Source organism: Manis pentadactyla, chromosome 18 (assembly GCF_030020395.1).
Source record: "Manis pentadactyla isolate mManPen7 chromosome 18, mManPen7.hap1, whole genome shotgun sequence".
In the NCBI taxonomy this organism is placed as follows: Eukaryota; Metazoa; Chordata; class Mammalia; order Pholidota; family Manidae; genus Manis; species Manis pentadactyla.
This window is the reverse complement of record NC_080036.1, coordinates 26,324,204-26,348,779: the sequence shown is the minus strand read 5'-3', so window position 1 is coordinate 26,348,779 and position 24,576 is coordinate 26,324,204. Positions and strand designations below refer to the sequence as shown.

General features: G+C 57.1%; 1 protein-coding gene across 5 annotated transcripts in view; it reads left to right on the top strand.

Moving 5' to 3' along the window:
* The first annotated feature begins 410 nt into the window (after nucleotides 1-410).
* NTRK3 (neurotrophic receptor tyrosine kinase 3) overlaps nucleotides 411-24,576 on the top strand; it is a 350,817-nt gene continuing 326,651 nt past the window's right edge. The window contains exons 1-2 of one of the 5 annotated variants that reach the window (XM_057494679.1): nucleotides 411-859; nucleotides 967-1,229. In XM_057494679.1, the coding sequence (XP_057350662.1) occupies nucleotides 982-1,229 (248 nt within the window). In that variant the 5' untranslated portion in view covers nucleotides 411-859; nucleotides 967-981. The remainder of the gene's footprint in view (nucleotides 860-966; nucleotides 1,230-24,576) is intronic. The other 4 variants (XM_057494680.1, XM_057494682.1, XM_057494681.1 and 1 more) reach the window with 4 other exon arrangements.

Genomic DNA, 24,576 nt, shown 5'->3' with positions numbered 1-24,576 from the left:
AAGGAGCACGGCGTTCCGCGTGGCGCAGCCGGCTCGCCAACTCCCCCAGCCCAGCCCAGACCCCCTCCATCCCAGCTGCAACTTTTTCCCTTCCGTCTCGGTTTCCCCTTGGCTGCGGCGAGCGGGCGCGGGGCCGCCGGGCGTGCACTGGGCGAACGGGCGGCTGCGGGTGGCGGTGCGGGCGTGAGCCGCGAGCCGGCGGGCGGGCGGGCGGGTGGGTGGGGAGGGAGGAGGGGAGAGGACGGGCGGGGAGAGAGAAGGGCGTGGGGAGGGAGGGGGAGATTCCGCGCTCCTGCCGCTCCCAGCCGGGGCGGGGGGCGGGGGAGGAGGCCGCGGGGCGGGCGGGGAGGCGGGAGCGAGCGAGCGAGCGAGCCGAGGAAGGCGCTCGGATAACCCGTGCGTTTCGTAAGGCTCCGAGCGCTTGTGCATTTCTGCAGGCGCGCGGCGAGCCATTCGCGGCGGCTGCTGCAGCTCCGACTGCATCCTGCTCCTCCCGGGCTCCGGGTGTGCGCGTGTGTGACTGTGTGTGTGCAGGTGTGTCCGTTTTAATTCTGCCCAGTAGGTGGGACTTGGTGACTTTAGCACCATATTTTCCTTTTTTTTTTTTTTTAATTCTTTTTTGCTTCCTCGCCGTCTGTTGCAACCCTGCAAAGTCTCGCAGTAGGAGAGCGCGGCTCGCTTCCCGAGCTCCCGGACCCGGCGAGCCGGCGAGCGCCCAACCGGCCACCATGCCAGGCAGACCGCGCCACTAGGCGCTCCCCGCGGCTCCCACCCGGCGGCGTTGGCGGCGGCGGCGGCGGCGGCCGCGATGGTTTCAGACGCTGGAGGATTTTGCATCTGATCGCTCGGCGTTTCAAAGGCAGAGGCCCCCTCCCCCTCCCCCCTCCCTGCCGTCTTTGTTTCCTCCCCCCCAGCTCTCCCCACTCCCCCCACCCCACCCCCCTCTCCTCTCCTCCTCTTTTTTAGAAGCAGCGATCGGAGATGGATGTCTCTCTCTGCCCAGCCAAGTGTAGTTTCTGGCGGATTTTCTTGCTGGGCAGCGTCTGGCTGGACTATGCGGGCTCGGCGCTGGCGTGCCCCGCGAACTGTGTCTGCAGCAAGACCGAGATCAGTTGCCGGCGGCCGGACGATGGCAACCTCTTCCCCCTCCTGGAAGGGCAGGATGCGGGGAACAGCAACGGGAACGCCAGCGTCAACATCACCGACATCTCCAGGAACATCACCTCCATGTGAGTCCGGCGGCCGCTCCCGCCCGCCCCCCCCCCCACCACCCCGCGTCTCCTTCCCTCCGGTCCGCGGCCGGGACCCGGCCCTCCGCCCGCCCCAGCTCGCCGCCGTCCCCCCCCCTCCACCCCGGGCGCGCGTCAGGCTCGCTCCGGCTCGAGAGATGCTCGCGGGCCGCGCCAGCCAGGTGACTCCGGCCCCGGCGGGGCGCGAGCGGAGACGCGCGCGTCTCTCCCCGGAGGGGAGCCCAGCGGGCCGGGGGACACGCGCAGCCCAGCTCCCGCCGCCGCCGCCCCACCCGCCGGGGGCTGGTTTGGGGGGTGCGAATCGGGTTCTCGTACCCCCCACTGAATAGCAACAGTTTGGCCACGCTCAAGTGGCACAAAGTAGACGGGGTTCGGTTCCCCCCGCGGCGGCGGCGGCGCGTAGCCGGGAGGGACGGTGACCGGCGCTGCTCGCGATCCGGCCGACACGGTGAACTGTTTCCTTTTGGAATCGGCCAGACACGCTGACAAGTAAACGAGTCGGGAGCGGGCAGCCCGCGGGGAGACTTGGGGGGCGCTGAGGCCGTCATGGACGCCCACCTCTCCCCTTTCCCTCTCGCCCGCGCGCCCTCTCCAGCCCCATTTTGGGCATTTCCGAGACACCCCCGCCCTTCCCCACCCTCCTGTGCATCTGGGCGCCCACAGATCCTGTTCTTTCCGAGCTTTGGTAACTGCTCCGGTAACCCTGAGGCAGGGTGGAGAAGGGGGAGACGGGCTCGCCTGTTTTGGGGATGGGGGTTCCTACGTGATGGTGCAAATCTGTTTATTTGGAAAATTGGACCCTGGCTGGCGTTTGCCTGGTTTTGCCCGGTCTGGGTGAGACCTGTGGTGGCCTGGTCCTTGGCAGGGATGGGGGGCAGAGCGCGAGTGGGGAGAAGGAACAACCCAGGGCCCAGGAGCCCGCCCATCCTTTCCGTCCCTGACCTCGGCTAGATGACCCCCTCCTGTTCTGCCATCGGAAAAGGGTGTGGATGGCACCGGGATTGTTCAGGCATAGCTCTTGTCTATCTCGCCTTAAGGTCCCCTGCACTCAGAGACCCCGAAGTGGGTGGGGTGCTAAGAAGGGTTAGTCCTGGCTGGGGCCTGAGGAAGGCATATGGGCAGACCCGAGAGGGGCCGAATCTGCCTTTGGTACTGCTCTCCCGGGCATCAGCCCTCCCTTTGCCTCAGCCTTGGTGTGATGCAGCTGCCAAGCCTGGAAGAATGGCCGTCCTGCTCTTTCAAAAGCCCACCGGCCCTCCTGGCCTAATGGAGAGGCTGCTCACAGTCTTGCAGTTCGAGGGCAGTGTACAGCCCGCAAGATGTCCCTGACTCCAGGCCCGGGAGACGAGCCTGACCCGTATCTCTGCTTTGCCATTCACCCCCTTGCCACCTTCACCTCAGCTGGCCAGAGATGACGAGAAAACTAGCCAAGGGTGGGGTGAGGAGGGTAGGAGAAACGGGGTGGGCCGAACTCTGCCCCTCCTGCCCTGAGGCCCCAGCACTCCAGCATCCCCAGGGATGCAGGGACAAGGGTCCGGAGTACGATGGGCAGGGAAACTCCGCCTTAGAAGTGCACCGTCGGGGCTGTATACGTGTGTGTGGTGGGTGGTGGGGTTGGGGAAGCTTAGCAGTGGTCAGGGGCTTCCAGGACTGGGGCAGGCCACGGGCTGGAGGGAGGAAGCCTGGGTGCCCAGTGTGGGTCTCTGGGAGCCTGGGAGCCTCATCTAGCTTGTTCTTTGCTCCAGGGATGTGTGTACCTGTAGGAAGCCACCGGGAGGCAGGGATGATCGCAAGCATGTAGGCTGGTTATAGCCGCACAGAAGTGTTGCTTCTCTGAAAATGATGCTTGGGGAACAGTGTGATAAGGAAGAGGGGCTGGTCTTTCTAGGCAGAGGATCCAAGATGGGGCTGCTGGAAAGGTTAGCTATGGGAGGGGATGGGGCAGCCTCTTGTTCCCCTTGCTGCTGGAGGACCCCAGAAGGGCACCTGGACGGGGTCGGGGCAGTAAGCAGGAGTGGACTGGGAGCCCCTCTGTGTGTGCTGGCATCTTAGTTTCAGAACTGGGACTCTTTGGCAGGAAGTCAGGACTCCTTTCCTTAAACCTACCCCAACGCCTCAGAGCTGGGGACCTGGATTCCCACGGGAGCTGTACTGAGTGGCGGGTGGGGGAGGGTCAGAGGTCATGGGTCAGATGACCCTTCTTTGCCCCATCTTCTCCCCAGTGCCCTGTTATGTCTATGGCTGGTATTGACTGAACTCGGAGGAGGGCCTAGCCTTCTAGCTAGAGGCAGTAGGCGGTCATGCTGGCCCTGGGAAGCAGATGTCAGTGTCCCTGTTTTACCCCTGAGGGGATGGAGGGTCCAGGGAAGTCACCTACCCTTGGCACACAGCCCCAGTGGGGAGCCAGGCTTAGCCTCTGTCTGGCCAACGCCAAAGCCCAGGCTCCCATTCTGCAGTCTGGAAGGAGGGGCTTGAGGGCCGAGAGGTGCGCCCCACGCAGAGGAGAGGCCCTTCTTTTCTTGTGACCTGGCAAGGGGGCTGCAGTTGAAGCTGGGCTTTGCTGGAAAGGAGGGTGTTCTTCTGTTTTCGCTGCTACCAGAGACGGAGTCGAGAGGCCCCTAGCCTTTCATCAGCCTGAAGCTCTTGGTGCTGGTGTGTGCCTGGGCGTGAAGCTTGGGCAGAGTCCGGGAGATGAGGAAGGGGCTGCATTTCCAGGAGGCCTGGTGGAGGGAACGTGGGCCGGCCTCTCCTGAGCCACCCTCTTCCTGGAGCTGTGGAGTTCTGAGGTCCCCCCTCTGGTGCTGAACTGCTCATACCTGAGTTTTAAAAGGGTCAAGAGATTCCCCGCGGGCCTCCTCGGGGTGGTGTGTAGAGTGGCCTCTGTGTGCCCACTGGAGGTTGGCTGAGGGCACCGCCGATGGGGGAGGCGGCTGCTCCCTTAGCATCAGGGGGAAATCAGCTACAGGGCATCAGGGCGGAAGTGTGGGTCTCATCTCCACCCCACCCAAGCCCCCTCTTTTGGCCTCTTCCTGTTCAGGAGGCCAATCCCTTTAGCGCTAGAGCTCTTGACACACTGTAACGTCACCTATAAGGGTCCAGGTGTGGCCGCGCCCAACCAGGCTCTGACGTCACAAAGACAGGAGGGTGGTGGCTGGGAGGTGGGCTGTCTGGGCCTCTGGACCAGGCCTGCCTGGAGCTGGCTGACATAGTGCATCCTTTGACTGTCAGAAAGCAGCTCAAGGGGGAAGGATGGCTTCTCTGGGCCTGGGCTCTTGGGGTTGGCTACCTGGGCTTGTGAAGATCATGGGCTCTTGGCAAGGGTATTAGCTGCCAGCTGGGTCTCCAAATGAGCCCCCACAGGGTCCCTGGTGTTTGCAGCTCCCGACCCCTTATTCCCCCCCTGCAGGCCCTCCCCTGGCCAGGCGAAGGGTCCTGGGGCTTTGACTGCTGTACTGGCCCTTTGATTCTCAGCCTTTCTAAGGATCAAGGGGAGAGCCAGCCTTGACAATTACCAGTGAGCCCTGGGACAGAGGCAGGGGTGGGAGCCAGGCCCAAGTGTGCTATGTTATGGGGTGCAGTCAGGAGCCCCAGGATTGGGCCTATGCCTGAAGGAGGTAGGCAGAGAAATGAGGGGCCTTTGAGGTGAGATTAGGAAGGGGGAGTGATTCAGCACTAGGGAAAGAAGCAGGGACCCTGGGCTCCAGAGGCCCTGTGATTTTGCCTCGAGAGCTCTCGCCAGAGCCTAGGAGCCCTTCTTCAGCCCCTACCAGCCCAGGTCAGTCTTTTGAAGCATACCCTGGGGCCCAGGGCATCATCTTGCAGCTCCAGGGGCCCTGGGCATGTGATGGCTTTGGCTAAAACCAGCCCAGCCTGGCCCTAGCTCTGGGCGTGCTTGTGTACTGGCCCCCAGAGAGCTGGGCCTGGAGCCTGGGAGGGGCCCCCATCCTGCCACCTGCTGATGAGTGGGCTGCGGTGGCCGAGGGAGGGACCCCACCTGGCTCCCCTGGCGAGCTCTCCATTCTTGCCCCACAGTCCTGGCCGGGGCCGCTGCCTCCTCTCTGCCTGTAGGGGTGGACTGGGCCCCCACCCAGCTGGCTCTTAGGCGGGAGTGAGGGTAGCCATGGTCCTCCTGCAGGACGGCCTCTGCCAGTGTTGTGGCATCGTCACTGTCTCCTGGGGTCCCTGTGTCAAGTGCGGTGGTGTATTCTGGCATCACAGACTCCTCCAGCCTGCCTTAGGGGCCTCCAGTTGGCCAGAGGCAGGTGGGAGTAGAGAAAGGATGGGACACGTGAATCCCACTCCTGGCTCTTCCCTCAAGCCTTTCTGAGCCTGTGAATTCAACTGTGAATTGAGGCCATGGGGCAGTGTCCCTTCCAGCTCTGATGCATGCCATCCCGGGACCCTAGGCACATCCCCACGGGTCTCTTCGCAGGGCCACCTCTAAGGCCATCTCCTCCGGGATTGGTGCTGGGCTGGGAGCTCTCCCTCACTGGCCATTTTCCCTCCCAGCTCTTTCCCACCTCTGGGGACCTCTGCGCCCCCCAGATAGTACCGCCCAGCCTGGAGTCAGCTGCCCAGACCAAATGCCACCCTCAGCAAGGATATTCTGGGACCTTTAGCCTCTCACTAGAGGCCAGACCCCCAGCTTTGTGGCCCACCATTGTCCACCCTGAGCCCCAGGCCGGGAGGAGACATTCCTGTGCAAAGCTCCAGCTCATTGCGGGGGCAGGGGCCTCTGCTGGGCGTGAGAGAAAATGTTAGAACTTCTATTTCAAATTATTGCCTGAAAGAGGAATGCTTAATATTTAATGTAGGGATTGAAGCTGTATAAACATATAATTTAATAAATATGAGTGTTCGGTGGTTACAGGGTAAATTTTTTATTGCTTATAGGCCACATAATCCAAAAGAGCTTGGTGCCCACTGTTGCGACTGCAAGGGTCTGAGTTTGAGAGGGAGTTTGGGTGACAGTAGGAGGGGGTCCGCAAGCCCCTGGCTCCCCTTCTTGGCTGTGTTCCATGGAGGGGTTGATCAATTGGGAGTGGGGAGCAGGCTGGGTGGCACAGGGGATCTCAGCGCCCTATCATGATTCCCAAGGCCCCGTAGTCCCCGAGGTCCAAGCCAGTTCTCAAAAGACAGTCCTGGCAGCCCTCGGTCCTCCCTTCGTGGCTACGTAGCTAAGTCTTCGTTTGCATGAAGACCCGCAGCACTGATTGTGTCACACGTGCCAGTTTCCAGCTGTTGAGTTTATTTTCGCCACAACCGCTTGAAATACCTAAGCAAGGATTGTTAGTCCCATTTTCCTGATTAATGGAACTAACATTAAAGAGCAGAACCCGGGTCCTAGGGCTTGAGATGCACGTCCCACAGGAGGGAAGGTCTGGAAGACTCTTGCTGCTCCTCCATGAGACCCGTCTGGCTCTGTTGCCTCCGTTCTCCAGCCCCAGGCCTTCAGGTGGATGCCCTGTGACTCCTTGGGGAGATGCAGACCATTTTCATCCAGAAAGTTCTTTTTCTCATCAGAGGCGACATTAAGGGAATGGCCCATCTGGGAGGGACTTGGGGAGGGCGACTGAGTGCCCTGGCGATTGGGTCTAAGACTCGGTCCTCCAAATCCATTGGTGACCAGTGGAACTATCAGCTAGAGTCACCTGCCACTGGAGCCTTGCCGGCCTCTGCTTTGGGAAATGCAGCCAGGTCAGGGGGCCAGGCCTGTTGGCAGCTCTTCTTTGATGGCTTGGATCTTCAAGGGTGAGGACCCCAGTCGAGTCCCTAGGACCCCCATGAGGATCGCCAAAGTTCTGCCTCCCCCCCAGTGCAGGGCTCACCAGAATTGTGAGCTGGGAGGGCCCACTGCAGTCATTCCTTCCCCCATGTTACCCACCAGGGTCCCATGAGAGCCCCAGAGGAGGGCAGGGGCTTGAGAGCTGCTGGAAGCCTCCTTTCCAGGTGTGGGGGCTGGCATGGCCTCCCCCTGCTCTGCCTGGCACCTGTTCTGGGCACCCTGACAAAGCCAGAGCCTTGCCCACAACTGTGTCTCCCTCTGGGGCGATGTTTCCAAATCCAGGGTCCCCAGAGGCAGCAACTATGCGAGGCTGGCAGCCCTGGGGCTCCTCACAGCCTGCAGCCCACGCCAACGAGAAATCCACTCAGTGAGGGCTCTGAGGAGCTCTTTTTACGTTCAGGCTGGGAACTGTGGGCTCAGCTGGCTTGGGAGCCTGTTCTTTCTCTCTAAACTCACCTTTGCCCCTTGTTCCCCGATCTGGCTTGGCCCCTTAAAGGTGTCCCCAGCCTGGGTGGTGGGAGCTTCAGGATTCTTCTCCAGACAGTCATCAAGGGTGGAGAGGAAGCTGGTAGCTGGCTGGTTCTCCCGGCAACTCCTGTGCGCCTGGCCCCTCCTGAACCTTGGACGAACCCCTTCCTTCCTCTGGGCCTCGGTTCTCTTGTCTGTCAGATGAGGACACTAACAGCTCCTTTGAGTGACCCTCCAGGGGTCAGCACCCTGTGTCGTGCCCTGCTAAGTGACACTGTCAGTACATGGTCACTAACAACAGCTGGCATTTATCAGGCACTTCCTATGTCCACACCTGTTCCAAGCCCTTTAGTAGGAGTGCCTCACCGTGGCTTCACACCAAGCTGGTGGGATAGGTTCTATTTTTAGTCCCATTTCCCAGATGTGGAAACTGAATGCAGAGACAGCATTTGACTTGCTCAATTTCCTGTAGCCAGTAAGTGGCCGGGCAGTCTGGCATTTAATGTCAAGCTATGTTGCCTATACTGTGTATTTGCTTAGTTCTCATGTATACTAACGTACACTAGAATATACACACGTTCACGAATAGACGTCCATCATGATAAATTAATAATAAAATAGGAGGGTGGGCATGAAGGTCTAGGAGGATCCTTCATTTTATGACATTCCAGCTCCCTGGGTGAGAAGTGCCCCGGCTGGGGTAGGAGGGGAAGGCACATGGGATTCTGTTGGGTACGTGCTGGCCAGTAGAGCCACAGATAGGCCTCTACGGTGCAGAAGCTTCTGGGCTGGCCTCTTGACCCGTTCCCGACACCAGCCTCCCCTGAGGCTGTGTCTCAGCCAGGTCCTCCTCGCAGGCCTCGTTGATCGTCCCCTGGTGTCCTAGCCTCGGAGGCCAGGGACCGGCTGAGGCTGGCAGCGGCTCAGGACGCTGGTGGCTTGGGGCCCAGCCAGCGCCACTCTGGGCTGAGGCACCGTCAGCAGGAAGTGTCCCTGTCTGCCGTGGCCAGAGCGCCTGGCTGGCCGAGCAGATGGCTGGGTGGCTTCTCCCTGGTGGAACCTCAGGGGTCCAAGATTGCTGCCGGATGCCGAGCAGGAGGAGGAGGCCTGGACTGCGAGGCAGCTGGGGCTGGAGGCTCGTAGAGCATCTTCCCTGAGAGGTGAACTCTAATTCTTTCTGGCCCTTCTCTTGCCGCCTCCTCAGATGAGCAGCCTCTGCCCTTTCTGTTGGCCCATCTCTCTGTCCCCATTGCTATGGACTCTCTGTGCCTCTCCAATGGGTGAGCTGTGAGCATGTGGCCTGGCCACAGCTGTCCCCAGGGAGAGAGCTAGAGCACCCAGCAAACGGTCGGATGGCGGGTGGCCATTTGTGGAAACACCCCATTTTGGGTTGCTTTGTGGCTGGATGACCTCGCCACGTCACAGCACCTCTGTAACCTCAGTGCCCCGTCCCGGGTGGTGGAGTTGGAGCCCCTCTCTAGTAGGTGATGACATACTCATTGGGCTCTCAAACAGTAGGGTGCCATGTTGGTTGTTTCCCTTCCTAGACACGTGGGACTGCTTTTGACTTAAGATTTAAGACTTTGACCAGAAATCATCTTATTTGGAAATATGCTCAGAAACAACTGGGGCCAAACCTAGTTTTACTGAGGGGGAACCGGAGGCTCAAGAGGTGAATGGACTAGACTCCATCACCCAGTGAGTTGCTGGCACGAGGCAGGAGAGACTGCGGGGCCTGCTCCCCAGCCCTCTGCTAGCGTCTGCTCTGGGGCTGAGGGGTTTGGATTCTTCCAGAGGCAGGGAAAAGAGCCTTTAGCTTCCTGCAAGAGAGAAAGAAGGGAGCAATCTCAGATTCGCAGTCTTAATCGGGGCAGCCTCCCACGGGGCTGTGTGCACGCGTCTGGGGGCGTATGCATGCAGGCGCAAGTGCCTCTTTTCTGTGTTCTGTGCGTATCACGTCTGAGGTCTCCGTAAACAAGCCCTAAAGCCTTTGGCTTCTTGCCTGCCAAGATCGGCTGCGTCTAGACCCCCCGGTGGCCACCAGAGGGCAGTGCTGCGCATGAGACGTCCCCAGGCTGTGGCTGCCTTCGCGCCAGAGCTGGTGATGTGGCACCAGCCTGGGGGGATGTGGCTCTGGCAGACTGGGCTTTCAGAGTCTTTCTTGCGCCAGGACTGAGCAGGGCTGAGCTCTCAGCGGAGCTAGGCTTGCCTCCATCATATCTGCAGCCCAGCCGACCTGAGTGTCTAGGGCGCGAGCTTCCTTGGAGGTGGCTGGCAGGGTGCCCTAAGGGACAGAAGTAGGTGTGCAGCGCTCTCCTTCCCACCTCGGCCCCCTCAGAAGCAGCAGGCAGGCCTAGCACACTTGCGTGGGAATAATGGAGATGAACGGATGGGATTGGTCCCTGCCCAGGAAGATCAGGCTGGATGGGGGCACAGAGAAGTTGACAAATGGTTGCAGAGCGGGGCCAGTGTCAGGAAGAAGTGAGCTTATGAATTCCTCAGGTCAGCTGATACGCGGGCCCAGGTGTGGAGGCACCTCTCACCCCTCACCTCTCACTGTCCCCCCCACCTGCCAAGCTTGGGCATTACCGAGGCACCAAGTAGCCGCTGAGTAAATACCACGTCCTGGTGATTACCCTAGACCCTGCCTGTGCTCTCAGACCTGCCTCCCTAAAGTGGCAGGCATGAAAATGCCTTGCAGACCGGGGTTGTGGGTCCCACCTGGACCGACTACTTTGGAGTGCCCCTTTCTGTGGGTGCTTCCGGCGGTTCTGTGTGCCAGGCAGTCTCGGATTCGAGCAGGCGCTGTCCTGTTCCTTGCACTAGTCTGTCCGCAGGATGGCGTTGTGCCCTGATGTGGCTGTCAGTTTTCGGGGTAGGCCCTTCGGCTTCTGTGATGGGCGCTAGTGCCAGGGCCAGGGCTGAAGGAGGCAGCCGAGGGACGAAGATGGTGGGCATTTGGGAAAGGTGACAACATGTCTGCCAAGAGAGCAGGGAGACTGTTGTGGTTCCTGCTGATTGGCTCTGGTGGGATGCCAAGTGGCACAGCGTCCCGGGCAGAGCCCCGTCCCGCTCCAGGGGTTGGCATGCAGGGCATCTCTATGCAGGATAACTCAGAAGCACCCAGCACTTCACTGATGTTGCCGGTGTGGTTTTACTGCTATTCTTGCTCTGTGCAGCTTCCCACTCACGAGATGATTCCCTTCTGGCTATTAAAATCGGCTAAGGCTGTCTGTCAGCTACAGATGGGGCTCCAGCACCAGCTCTGGGAGAAAGAGCTGAGGAATGCAGTGGGAAGGGGGTGACCTCTACATCCCTCTAATCCACCGGTTGGAGCCTCCCAAGCACATTCACTCCGGTTCCATGTCAAGCCACACGAGGGCGCTAGACCGTGATTTCTGCGGGGAGGGAGGTGCCCATCGGCTGTGATTGTAGCTTTGATCAGAGATGCCTGGGGTTTGCTCCCAGGCGCCGGCGTCTCTGAGGGTCGTGGCAAACCACCTTGATTGGCCCGGACTCCATAGCGTGGAATCTGCTATCTCGAGGGAGGCTAAATTGTGTAGTAAAATGTTCATGGAATTTGGCATGAATTCCAATCTTTGCCCTCCGCCTTGCTTGTATTTTATTTTATTTTATTTTTTTGAAACTTGAGTAAGTTAATTTCTGGGTCTCGTTTTCTTCACCTGCGGAGTAAGGTGTTATTGGGGGGTGTTGGCGTGGGGATTAAATTGTGTGACGTGTGGGGCCGTCTGTCTCTTTCTGGAAGAAGGGTGGAGCGCAGGACAGGGTGCAGAAGGTGTTTATGGGATCCTGCTGACCTGGTGAGGTCGTTCAACTCCTCACTGAGAACGCTACGGTTGCAGTTCCCTGGGGGCGGCAGTGACACCCGGTGGCTGGAATGGAGGACAGCTGCGCGCTCAGGCCTGGTGGGGTGGCCGTAGTGGGCATTGTTGGGGCAGGTGAGACCGAATCCGCGTCAGGGGGTATCGGCTTCAGAGGGTTTGTCAACTGATTTCTCTCTGCAGATGCTGGAGCCTAGGGCCGACTCGCTGAGGGCATCGGTGTGCTATGGCTGTTGGGATGTTGGCTGCCAGGGCCCATGTTAGGAGGTCACAGCTGCAGAACACACATGTGCAACTGAGTGACCGACCGACTGCAGCCAGCCGATCTCAGCATCTAACGGCTGGGCTTTCTGGTGTTTTCCTGGGGTGCAGCTCTTTCGGAGATGCTTTAATCCCCAGTCTGTCTGGTTGGTCTCAGCCACGAGACTCAAGATCTCTGAGGCTCATTATGTTTATCTGGAGAATGGTGGTTCTGGACTGATTGGCTGGGAGGGCTTGTCCTGCTTGGGTTTGAGTGTTAGACGTCATTCATACCGTTGGCAGAGAGAGAGAGAGAGAGAGAGAGAGAGAGAGAGGGTGTGTGTGGGTGTGGGTGTGGGTGGTGATAATGGTTCAGCTTTAGCCTTTACTGGGGCAGAGACTTGAGCACAGAGAAGGGAGGAGACTCCCCTGGCGGAGGGGAGGCTCGGGGGCTGGAACTGGGGTGTCTCTGGGTTCTCATCCTGTGTAGCCTCTTCATGATGCACCTGAGATCTAGGAGGGAGTCTCGGCAGACGTGCCAGGCTCAGGAAGTTATTTAGTATCAGCTTTGCTCCAGATTGTGTTTCTGACTCCTTGCCACCTCTTAAGTGGCAGTCATCTTAACAACTGTGGCGATAAGACACCAGTGGGAAATAACATGAAGGGGGAGGGGCAGGGCTGTGGAGGGGGTGGTGTAGTCTTATTCCCTTGGCAGAAACCTTGCCTTTGAGGCACTGGGGGTGAGAGAATGTTGGAACAGGGGCTTGGCCCCTTGAAGCCCATGCGGTGAATGAGGGTGGGCGGTGGAAAGAAGTGCCTGACCACAGGGCGTGTGGTGTCCGGCTGCAGCTTTCCCTCCTCCGTGGGAGGGCCCTACGCCCTGGGGGAGCACCTGGCTCCTATCCCCGGGGCAGGTGTTGGAGTGCTGGCCCTGTGCTCCGTATTCCCAAGGACTGCCTTCCAAGTGCATGCCAGACGGCTAACGAGCGCCTGGTGCTGGTGGCACAGTCAGCCCACTGTGGACGCTGAGCTGCAAGCGCATCTAGGCAGTGGGGTGCCCAGGTGTCTGGCCGCCTGCCTCCTTGCCTGCCAAAGCCCATTGCGGCATCTGGACTACTGGAAAGGTGCGGGCAGAGGCCCGGGCCCTTCCTTCTGCAGGGCCCAGAGAGGGTCTCCGGGCTCCAGCCATGTGCCAGGCACAGTGCTAAGTTAGCCCTGGGTCACAGCACTGATAAGTCAAAGGCCACCTGAGGTCTGCTGGTGGGTACCTACCTCCAGGTCGTGGGGGCATCGCGCCAGGTGTGCTGAGGGTGTAGCCAACTTCAGGGACAAGTTCCTGGGAGGAAGCCCCCTCAGAGGGCGATTTGGGGGTCAGCCTTTCCCCCTATGTGTTGGGTGGAGGGCCCGGGCTGGGGTGAATGCCCGGTTGGCATGCCGAGACTGGCTCCACGTGGTGGTGTAGGGTTGGACCCTGGTTCCCTGTCCCAGCATGCAGCTGACACTGCCCGGGCATCGGCAGGGCCTGTCCCAGCCCTGGCTGGGAACACGGCAGGCCCGCTCCCATCCTCTCAGATCTGAGCAATGCCCTGGGCCCTGGGGGAGCCTCCCTGACTCTCGCCCAGGGCCGTTTCTGGTCTCCGTGGAAATGACTGGTCACTCTTGCCTGCGTCCCCATCCCCTCCCCCAGTCTTGGGCTGCGTCTCTACCCCGGTGACTTGCTGGCCTACCTGCCTGCCTTCTCTCAGCGCTGCTGGTCAAGCCTGCTCTGGCCCTGGGGCTCCCTGCTGTTCCCTTCCCTCGGGCCTGTCCTCACCTGCCCAGGTGGGCACTGGACAGACGAGGGTGCTGTGACCCGTGTGTCAGCTGTGCTGATGAGCGGCGTGTGGCGCCAGGCCCCTGGGCCTGTTTGCTGCCTTACTCTGCTGTGAGCCCGGAGGCGGAGGGGGGCACCCTTCCCAAGCATGTCCACTCTTTGTCTTTGGTCAGGCTGGTCCCCTGCGCCTGAATTGTCACCCAAGCCCCACCTTTCGGATGTCAGTGGTCCAGTCCTGGTGTTTATGGGCAGGTCCACCTTTCCAGGCCCTGGAGCCCAGAGTGACGGCAGCTGGTGATTGTGATCACGTTTTCGGGTCAGGCTGTTTCAGTGGCATCTCCTTTAACCAACCCAGCCGTGTGTGCCGGGAGCTGCTCGCGTTTCGCAGACGAGGAAACTGAGGCCAACAGGTGCCAGAGCTTGCCTGCGGCCCCCGTGTCAGGGGCAGGTGAGGACTCACACCCAGGCTGACCCTCCAGCTCACTTTCCCACGTTCGTTGCTGCAGTTGTGCAAGAGCGAAACAGTTGGACACAAGCTCAGATGTCGTCAGGACAGGAGGAGGAGAGGGGCTGTGGTGTGTCGCCGTGGCAGGATGTTCCGTAGGACTTACAGTGAAAACCCCGCTCTCTGTGCGGTGACGTGGCTGCGTTGTGAAAAGGCAATGCTGATGGGGAAAGTCGCTGAATGACGTACCATACATGGGAGTTAAAAAACACAATGCCCGATAGAATTATTAAAGACACAGGTTTATAGTAAAAAGAGAAAATCATGGACTGAATACAAACCAATTTAACAATAGCCTTGGTTGTGGGGGAGAAGGAGAGGAAATGAAGAGTGAACACAGGGCTATTAACTTTATCTGTGATGTTTTCCTTCTTTCTCTTTTAAAGAACTCAGCATATGACAAAATGGTAATATGTATTAATTCCAGGTGCTGGGTAAATAAGGTGATTGATGTGTAATCCTTTATATTTTCTCTATTAAAATAAAACTTTAGAAGCCTGAAGCAACAAAAAGATTACCATACCTACCAGATATGTGATTTAAAATAAAAATGTTAAATCGCCATATTTGTTTACTAGGGCTGTCATAACAAAACACTACAGATGGGGGGGTGCTTAGACAATGGAAATCTATTTGCTCACAGTTCTGGAGGCTGGAAGTCTGAGGTCAAGGTGTGGGCAGGGCTGGTTTCTCTTGAGTGTCTCCTGGGCCTGTAGATGCCGTCCCTCCTTGTGTCTTCATGTGGGCTTCCCTCTGTGCTGGCCAGTGTCTGCCTCTCCTCTTCATGAATTAGGGTCCACCCATCTGTCCCCATTTTAATTGCATCACCTCATTAAAAACCTTATCTCCAAATATAGCCACTTTTGGAGGTACTGGGTCACAGGATTTAAAAGTGGAATTTGTGTGGGATTACAGTTCAGCTCATCACAATCAGAGGACCAAAAAATTGTGCATTACTGCTGAAATTAAAAGTCTTTCTTAGACTTTCAGAAAACAGCATCCTGCTGAAGTTCACCCACACCGCATTTTTGTCATGTTGTGGTGCCTCTGGCTGCTGGTACTCTAAGCAGAGCTGCCTAGTTGGCCTTATGAGCAGAGGAGCCCCATGGAAGGGGCTGTCCATTCCCAGGGGAAGCAGAGGTGGGTAAAGGGAAGGACACACAGGGGCGAAGTCTGAGAAGGGCCGTGAAGACAGCTCACCGTCGGCCGTTTAGGAGATCACCGGTGGAAATAAGTAAACCCACCCCATAGCATGCACGATGCACTGTCTCATTAATAACTAAGTAAGTTATCCGTTATTTCAACAGGTGCCAGTGAGCACCTCACTTGTATCGGCCACCAAGTTAGGCACCCTGTGGGTCCCGCACCCCCACAATGAAAATGGACTGAGACAACAGGCTATGGGGATTTGGTCAGCAGAATGGAAGAACATCCCAAAAGAATAGGCCATAAAATAGGGCTTTGGGATTGCTTTCCTTGGCCACGCAAATAAATAGGCTTCTCCCTGTTCCATTATTTTATTATGAACATTTTCAAGCATACACAAAATTGGAAAATTTTATAGTGAATGCCCATGTACCCACCATCTGTGTCCTGCAATCACTATTTTACTGTACTTGGTCTATTGTGTGGTCTGTCCATCTGTCCATCCCTCTGTCCACACATTATCCACCCTGTTTTTGGAAGCATCTTAAATTGTAGATATTTGTACGCACCCCTTAAATACTCTAGTATGCATATCATTAAATGAAAGTTCAGTATTTGTTCCATTGTTTTCTTTGGAGGTAGTATTAACAGTTAATGAAATGCATAAATCTCACATATACGTTCTCTGAGTTTTGACAGATGCATACACGATGGAACCCAAACCCAGCAAGATCCAGAGCATTATCATCCCCCCAAAGTCCCCCCATTGGCCCGCCCCACTCTGTCTCTTCACCCGGCTTCCCAGAGGTAGCCACTGTTTTGATTTTATTCTGCAATAGATAACTTTTGCCTATGTACTGTTTCAGATAAATGGAATCATATAATGGGTGTTTAGCAAATTGGTTTTGAAATTCATCCATGCCTTTGCAGATAATAGTAGTCTGTTTCTATTTGCTGAGTTCTGTTCCATTTTATGGAATGCCTGAGTCTGTCTGTCTAGTCTCCTAGGTGTTGGAACCCTGGCTGTTCCCATTTTGGGAACTATTATGGATAAATCTGTTATGAACATCCTTGCACAAGGCTTTTTGTGAACACATGCTCTCATTTCTCTTGGGCCTCTCCCCAGGAGTGGAATTTCTGGGTTGTGTGATCAATTTATATTTAACTTTGTAAAACACTGCTGGATTTTTTTCCAAAGTGGTTGTACCAGTTTACACAATAGGACTGCTTTTGATTAATCTGGGCTAGGATAGGCACATGGGCATGGCTCATGGAAACAGGTGCTATTACATTTTTGTCGTGTGGTTGAGGAAATTAAGGGGCAGAGGGGTGGTGTCACTTGCTCAAGGTCACCCAACTGGGTAGGTGACAATTAGGATCTTGTCTGACTCAAAGCCCATGGGGTTGCCATCGTGATGCGCTGGTTCTTGCAGAGGCAGCAAAAGCAGGTGGCTGTCTTCTCAGGGGCACCTTCTGGTGTCCCCAGCCCAAGGTCATTCCTGGCCTTCTAGCACACCCTGTCCTTCCTTCCACCATGAAAGCCAGGGCCAGGAGGGCACCTGGTGCTCCTGGGCAGGGCTGGGCCCCTGGGCAGGTGCCCTCCATCCTGCGGCCGGACCGTTGTCTCGAGTTGTCCATACAGCCTCGTTGTGTGGCCATTCTGGGCCCTGGGCTGGCCTCCTTTTACCGTGGACCGACGGATGCATGACAACACCTGGATCCTCACCTCCCTCTCGGAGTGATGCAGCTGGGGGCCCTGCTTGCTGACGGCCGAGATGTGGGGTGTGGGAAGGCCCTGGGCCAGTGTGTGTTCCCCTTATTCTGTCAGAACCAGAGGGGAGTCCTGAGGATGAGGGTGTGTAGTCAGGAGGCTGCCAGGTCTGCTGACTCATGGGGGGACCCAGACTCGCTGCATCCCTTTACGTGGAGAAGTTGAGGCACCCAAGACAGGTAGAGTTTCTGGCTTGGGAATTCAAAGGGCAGAGTCTGTCAGTTTGTAGAAATCACTCAGAGACGGTTGGAGCCTGTGAGGCTGGGCGGGGGCTTCAGTCCAGCTCTTGGGTGAGGGGACAGTCCAGCTCTTGTCTGAATGGTGAGGGGCAGGCAGGCAGAGTTTCCCCAGGATTTGAAGGGAGAATTTCTTGCAAGCACAGCGCATTCTGAGGTGGGAGGGGCTGGGGGTGTGTCGGATGGAAAGGAGGCTGGGGTAGGGCCTGGGGAGTGAGGTGGAGTGTGCAGGGAGGCAGGGAAGTGGGAGATGGGGGCAGAGGGCAGAGGGCAGGGCACCGCAGGCCCTGGGAAGGGGGAGGGATATAATCTGAGTGGAAGAGCACGCCCTGGAAGGCTTCTCCTCTTAAGCAGGAATGGTTCAATTTCCCTGTTACGTGGTGGGCACAGTGAGCGTGTTTGAGAAAGCACCCGGCTCTGGGATTCTGTGGTCGGGGCACACGGAGAAGGTTCCCGGAGTAAGGGATGGCCAAGCTGAGACCTGGAAGAGGAGCAGGCATTGGCCACACAGGAGGCCAGACATGGCAGGGGGCCGGCCTGGGGAGAGGGATGCTGCTGGAAGCGACTTCTGGCTGGAGAAGCAGGGGGGGCCGGCCCAGGGGGAGGGCGGCTCCCAGGACGGTGAGCCCCCGAGGACTGGCGCTCCATCTGCTTTCCTTTGTCTTTGTGGTGCTCAGCATTTGTGTGCCTAAGTAAACACCCGGCAGCACATGAGACCCCCACTCGTCCCTCCCTTCCTTCATCTGGGACACGCGGGCTGTGGAGGTGTTCTGAGGTCAGGGGGGCCGAGAGGAAGCCTTGGGTCCCAGGAGGGGTAGGTGTGGTTGGACTGGGGTGGGTCCATCACCCCTTGAGCAGAAGTCCAGGTGGCCTGGGGAGGGGCAGGGATCCTGGACTTCATTTGCCAGCATGTCAGAGGCCCACCAAGAGGGCCTGGCCTTCCCTGAAAGGTGCCAGGGGCACAGAGGCAGAGAGGAGCTCCACCTCAGGAATGCCACTTGCTAAAATATATTTGTTTATTCAGAGATTTAATTAACATGTTTGAATATTAAAGAGTAAACAACGTGTGTCTAGTGGGACTCAACATTTACCAACAGGAGTCTGACTTATTTAATCGTTTGTGCTTTCCCAGCCCTAAGGGCCGCATCATTGCCGGCTTTGTTCTAGGGAGGCCCTGGTTCTCCCTGGAGGAGGCAGGGAGGCCGGTGGGGAGGCCGGCCAAGCAGGAGAGCGGGAAGTCAGGGAGGAGGAGCAGGGCGTGGGGAGGGAGGAAGAGGGGTGAAGAAGAGGAGAGGAGTTTTCCAAGGAGGTGGCGCTGTCCAGGCAGAAGAAACCGAGATGCTGCGTCCGTTTGTGCACAGGGGACAGAGACCGTAGAGACGCAGGGCAGCGGGAGCAGGCTGTTAGGGAGGCAGGTGACAGCTAGGGAGTCCTTGCAGGAATCTCTGAAGCTGGGGGGGTTGGAGGGCCTTGGGGCTGCCCTTAGGAGGATGCCTGTTGGCCTGAGCTTAGTCGGTGGGGCCCAGCTTCTCACCATGAGGCATAGGGGGCTACAGCCCACTCCGCCCTCGCTGCCTCCACTGGCAGGGCCAGACCTGGGCAGAGCAGAAGACCCCCTCTGCCCCTGCAGGTGGAACTCGAAACCAGGGGCGGTGTACAGTGATCTGCATTACAGTATCTCAGCAGACGAGGTCCTGGATGCTGAGCGATTACACTGGGGGTTATTTACTGGCAATGCACGATACGGTTTTAATTTTTTCTTTTTGCTTATTCAGGCTTTAGCTCCGGAGGAAAATAGCCTGGGGTGGCTCCGAAATAGATTCTCTCTGCCCCATTAACTTATTCAGTGAGTTTAATGGTCCTTTTTCCCCTCAGCCTTGAAGCCGTCATTAAAAGGCAGAGATTTATAAAAGCAAAGACACTGAGCTTTAGTCAAACTTTGGCTCTGGGCCGGGGGGTGAAGGGCACGGGCAGGGGCCTTCGGGCACCCGCATGGCCCTGCTGCTGGGTAATGGTCCCTGAGCAGGTCCTGATCCTCAGGGCAGAGGCTGGGGACCCCGCGGAGGGTTCCCTGGTTGCCTGTGGGTAGTGACGCTGGCCCACAGGAGCTCTGCAGGGGTGGGCAGCACTTACACAGCCGGGTGTCTTGGGGTGTCTCTGAAGTGTTCCTGAAGAGCCGGGCTGGGCTTTGCCTGGTCCTCAGCAGGCCTCGGAAACCAGCTCTTGGTACATCTCACTGTTTCCCTCATGGTGAGCCTGCTCACCATCCTCTCTGGGTCAGTTTACTGCAAATCAGAAGATACTTCATGGAGGGATCAACGTGTGTGAAGCCAGTTCCTCCAAAGCCAAGTGTCTAGAGGGCCAAATGCTAAAATGACTGATGAGCAAATGGCCAGGTTGCCTGTAGGCACCTCCCCGAAAGCCCGTTTGCTGAATGCTAACTTGCCAAATTTACCAAGACTTTGATTTAAGGAATGTGATCATTGAGTCAAGCCAAGTGAAGCCAGGGGGTCCAATGCAGTTTAATCCAATTCATTGCCCTTTGGTTCCCCCATTTTTGGAGCATCTGTGGTGTGCAAAGCTAGATATGCAGAGGCTACAGCAGAGGAATAAAATATTCTTGGGGGGAGTTGTCTAAGAGAAGGCGGGTGTTGGCAAGCCAGGTTGCCACAGAAGAGAACGGCATGGGGCGGATTGAGGAAACTTTTGTAAAGGAAGTGATACAGTGGGAGGTGATTTGGGGGTGCCCCTTGTTACCCAGGTTGGATCTGGATGGAGAGGATGAGGAGGGCAGAGGGGGAGGATGCTTCTGGCTGTGTGGCATACAGCACAGGTGCCCATTGCGGGCGAGGAGATGCAAGCTTCCTGTTCTCCTGGAGAGTGGGGGGCCCCGAGAGGCCCTGAGGGGACAGATCGGCCTTGGGATGCCCTGGTGGGGAGCGGGGGGCTTTGAATGCTGGGCCGAGGCAAGCTGGACCTCACTGGGGTAGTGATTGGCGTCATCGATGGCTTAGGAAGACAATCTTAAAGCAAGCTCAAATGGCTTTAAAAAATTCCAAGTATTTTGCTAATGGAAAATAGAAATAGCAAAAAGTAGACAACAGACAAAGCGATCAGTCATAGTCCCAGTGACCTGGCAAAACCCGCACTTTGGTGGCTTCCCTTCAGGTCTTAAAGCAGCGTGGATTCTAGAGTCAGTGCCTAGGGCAGAAAATGACCTCTGAAAACTCTGTCCACCCTGAGAGGCACATGGGAGCCGAGACCAGGGGGTGCGCAGTGGATTCGCAGAGCTTCTCTCAAGCTCTTATAGGCGCTCTCACTGAGTGAAATGGGGTCGAAGCACCAGTATTTTAATAAGTTACTGTTTTTCTTCTCTTTTTGGGTGCATGAGCTAATTTGCATAAATTCAATGTATGGAATGAACCATTGTTTCCTGGGTGTACCATTGCACGCATGCACCTATGGTGCGTGTATGTGTTTACATGTACCTGAACAGGTGATTTAGATTTGTGTTTAAGAATAATCCAAATGTCACATGCACCGTGGGTTGAAGTAGAAGGGAAGCAGATAGTAGAGAAAAAAACAGGATACAATTCAGTAACTCAGGGATGGGTGATGTGGGTAGGAGGCAAGGGGCTGAAAAGACAAAAATTGCAAAGACTGTGTAGAAATTTTCAACAACTCTGATTATGCCTGTTGAGCCTAAGAGATGGAGGCATTCAGGGGACTGAGGTTTCCAGAACTTGGTGAGGGGGAACCTGGATGCCTTGAGCAGGTATCAGTGGGGGGACGTGATGGTGACGTCTGCCTGGGACACACCGAGTCTGTGGTGCTGGTGAGAGATGGTTGGCATGCAGGCTGGAGACTGGCCTGCAGGAGGACACCCTAGCTCTGACGGGCCCTCCTCAGTGTGTGGTAAGAAGGGGAATGTTCTGGAGGTCTTCAGCCATGGCTACCAGCCAGTCTTCTTGGTCGGTGTTCAGCCAACTGGCATTTCTTCAGGAGAGTGGCTTTCGCGTGTGAGAGCTTTATTAAAAACTGTGGCTCCAAAAACATTTTTCCTCTGTCTTTATTGACAAGGTCCTTTCGCGTGTCTGCCCTCTCCTTCCCACCACCCCTCGTGTCACCCCTTCTGTGGGGAGAATCATGCCTGCCTTGCTGTAAGCTTATGTTCCAGACAGGTCGTTGCAAGGTACTGGGAGAACGCAAGCTGCCAGCCTTCTGGCAGAGCAGCAAGGGCACTGGGTGTTAGATGATTGCTGATAATAATAGGGAAAGTTAAAATATTAACCAGCCCCCCAGAGGCTTTTCACAGTAACTCTCTGCTACTCTAGGAGGGAGGCTGGCCAGATCTTACGGTTCCATTTCACAGAGAGCGTGCACATGACTTATCAAGACCCAAGCATTGGTTAAGAGGGAAAGGTTCCTTCCCACCCACATATCCAGTCTTACCGTGGTCTCTGACTCCAAGGTGAGAACGTGTGAGCGTACTTAGAGGAATAGCGGCTTCCCATACATGCACACTGAGCCTTCCTGGAAAATCTGGGCACCTCGTCTCCCCGTCCTAGCTGAGGAAGTCCTTAGAAGAAGGGTGTGGATGACAGTGCCAGTAGTCACGGCGTCCCCAACATTGGGTGCTTGCTATTGTTGTCAGGCTCTGTGCTGCATGCTTTTCATAGAATGGCTTTGATCCTCACGCAACTGAATGAGGTCAGGAGTATTCATTCCCATTGCTTAGATGAGGAATGAGGCCACGTGCCCAAGATCATCCAGTTAGCAGGGCACTAAGTGGATCAGAGCTTGGGGGGGCCTGTGCCCGGAGCCTGTGCTCCGTGCCCACAGCTAAAGGTGCCAGTTAACGTTCTTCCTGGTCTCTGTCCAGCTCACACCTAGAGGGGAGGGACCATCCCTCCTCCTCCAGCCTGGGCATCAGCTGCAGTATAATTTGCTTAGGTTTTCCAAGTTGGAAAAAATGTTCCCAATGTGAGTTCAAAGAGAAATTCTCCATGCTCCCTGGGCTACGTTGATTCATTCACCTCGAATAAAATAACCCTGTGGGGAACTGGGTAAAATATTTGTGCCATTGATTGCTTTGTTTTGTGTGCATGCCGGGTGGGAGAGAGCAAGTGCCTGTGGGCGTGCAGAGAGCCGGGGCAGAGCCTCAGGGCTGCGTGTCCCGGGGGCTTTGCCTGGTGCTCCCAGATCTCACTGGTGAGGGATCGGCAGGCTCCTCAGCCTGTTCCCCTTAGCAGTTCTTGTTACTGCATCAGCCCCTGGCCAGGGCATCTTCTTTTGGAAGGGGCGTGATCAGGACAGCCTGCCTGAGGAGGGCATAGCCCTCCCCCTCTCTACAGGGTCCTTCAGAAGAGGATCTAGTTCATGGGTGGTCCTTTTGCTCATTGAGTCACTCAACAAACATTGGCATACAGCATTGCGAAGCAGGTGGGCAAAGAGCCTGGGGTTAAGAGTCAGGCAGATCTGGCCAGACGTGGAAGCGGCTATGGGCTGCCTGTGTCCACGCAGCGAGTGACCATGGACTGTGGCTCTTTGTGCCCCCAGGAAGGCATCTGTGCCTCTTGTCCCCACCTTCCTGTATTCTCTTGGGGCACCCGTCCCCTCCCTGGCCTTCCGTGGAGTGTTGGGTGCTGGGACATCTGGGGTCCTTGCATTTCTGGAGGGGGCTGAGGATCCCTACAGCAGGAAAAGAATTATCTGAGTCATTTTTCAAAGCCAAGGGCTGCCGTTCGGCACCGGCTGTGCCCTGTTCCCTGGGGCTTGGTTTCATCCCCCAGCTCCTGCAGAGCCTGGCCCCTCCCTGCTCTGCCACCCCACCTGCCTCCTCGGTGCCAGGATTATGTATATAGTGGCCTCCTGAACAAAGTGTGGACTCCTCAAGGTCAGGGGCCCGTCATGGTCACAGCGCTCCTGGTGGGCCCCGGGGCCTGGTGTCCCGAGGAAGGACGTCACTGAGCAGCTTACACGATGGGGATAATGGTGACCGTTGTGATGGCTGTGGTTTATGGAAGTCTTAAATGTGTTCCAGGCTCTGATACGGATTTTACAAAGATGATCTCGTATGCTTGTTTGGGACCAGAATTCATATTGCCATTAGCTCCATTTGACAGCTGAGGAAACTGAGACTCAGAGAGGTTTTTAGATAATGGCCCCAAAATCATGCAGCTGGGAGGTAGAGGAGAGAGTGTTTAGGCCCCAAAGCACAGGCTGTGTAGGGCTTGTCTGCCTGTGCCGGCAGGTGCCGGAGATTCCTAAGTACCTGCCACTTGGGCCTCAGATTCCCAGCTTTCCAGCCTGCCTGGGACCCTCCCCTTCAGCTCTGGGTTCTGAGCTCTGGAACCTGGGGCAGGGATGGTCCCCTAACAGGCGTGTAGATCCCAATCTGAATGGAGAGCCCCTCCTCTCTCAGGCCTGACGCTCACACAGGGTCCTTCTCTCTGCCCTCCTAGGGTGAGACGCACAGGGCGTCTGGTGTCTGCACCTGCTCCGGGAGGCAGTCTGGGGCTGTGCTGTCACCAGGCCCTCCTAGGTATGTAGTTACACGGGCACGGCCTCTGCCCTGTTAGCTCTGCAGCTTCCGAGTACACGGAATGAATGCCTCTGATTGCTCCTGTCCCATCCCCAGTTCCACGCCCCCTGCGACCCTGTCCCTTGTCCCTGCGGTCTTCTGCCTGTGGGGCACTGCCTCTGTCTCCAGACTCTACCGTGGGCCATAACTATCTATGTCTTCTATGCCCACCCTGTTAATAGCATGATGGCCACCTTTATCAGGCACTGATTTTTTGCGAAGACTGGTTCATGTACAGTCTCCCATGGCCCAAGGAGGGGCTGAACGTTATTACGCCTATTTTATATATGAAGAAACAAATGGGGACATGGAATGGCCGGGACCCTGAGGGCATGGAGCCGTGGCTTGGTGCCCCTGCCCTGGGCAGACACACACAGCTGTCTCCACACACAGGGCTGGCACCTGGGCACCCACCCCTTGTCCCGGGGACAGTCCTCCACCGGCCAGAGCTCCTCTGCCTCCAAACACGGGGGCAGACGGGGGCTTTGGGAGGAAGGGAGCAGTGAGGCAGCAGGGACACAGCTGTGACAGCTGTCACCCTACCGCTGGCACTCACACCTGGTGGCACAGGCCACGGAGTCCTCCTGGGTGGCCCTGGTGTGACGCTGTGCCCTGGCTGGCTGGTCAGGGACAGTCCATTTGGCAGATTCTGGGGAAGGTCACCCCCTGCCCTGGGGCCTGTGTGCTGGGTGGGTGGTGTGTGTGTGTGTGTTTCAGGGGTTGCTGCTGGCAGCCCCAGCTCCCTCCCCAGCCCGCAGCCCCACCCGGAGATGGAGGGCAGCCAGCGCCTTCTCACATGGCCACCCAGCCTCCTGCAGCCCTGCCTCCGTTCCTCTCTCCTCTCCCCCTGCCGGCCTCCTCACCACCGCTTGGTTTGAGCTTGGAGGGCACACAGTGCAGGGTGTGAGGCAGTCTGGCACCCCAGAAGCATCCTGTT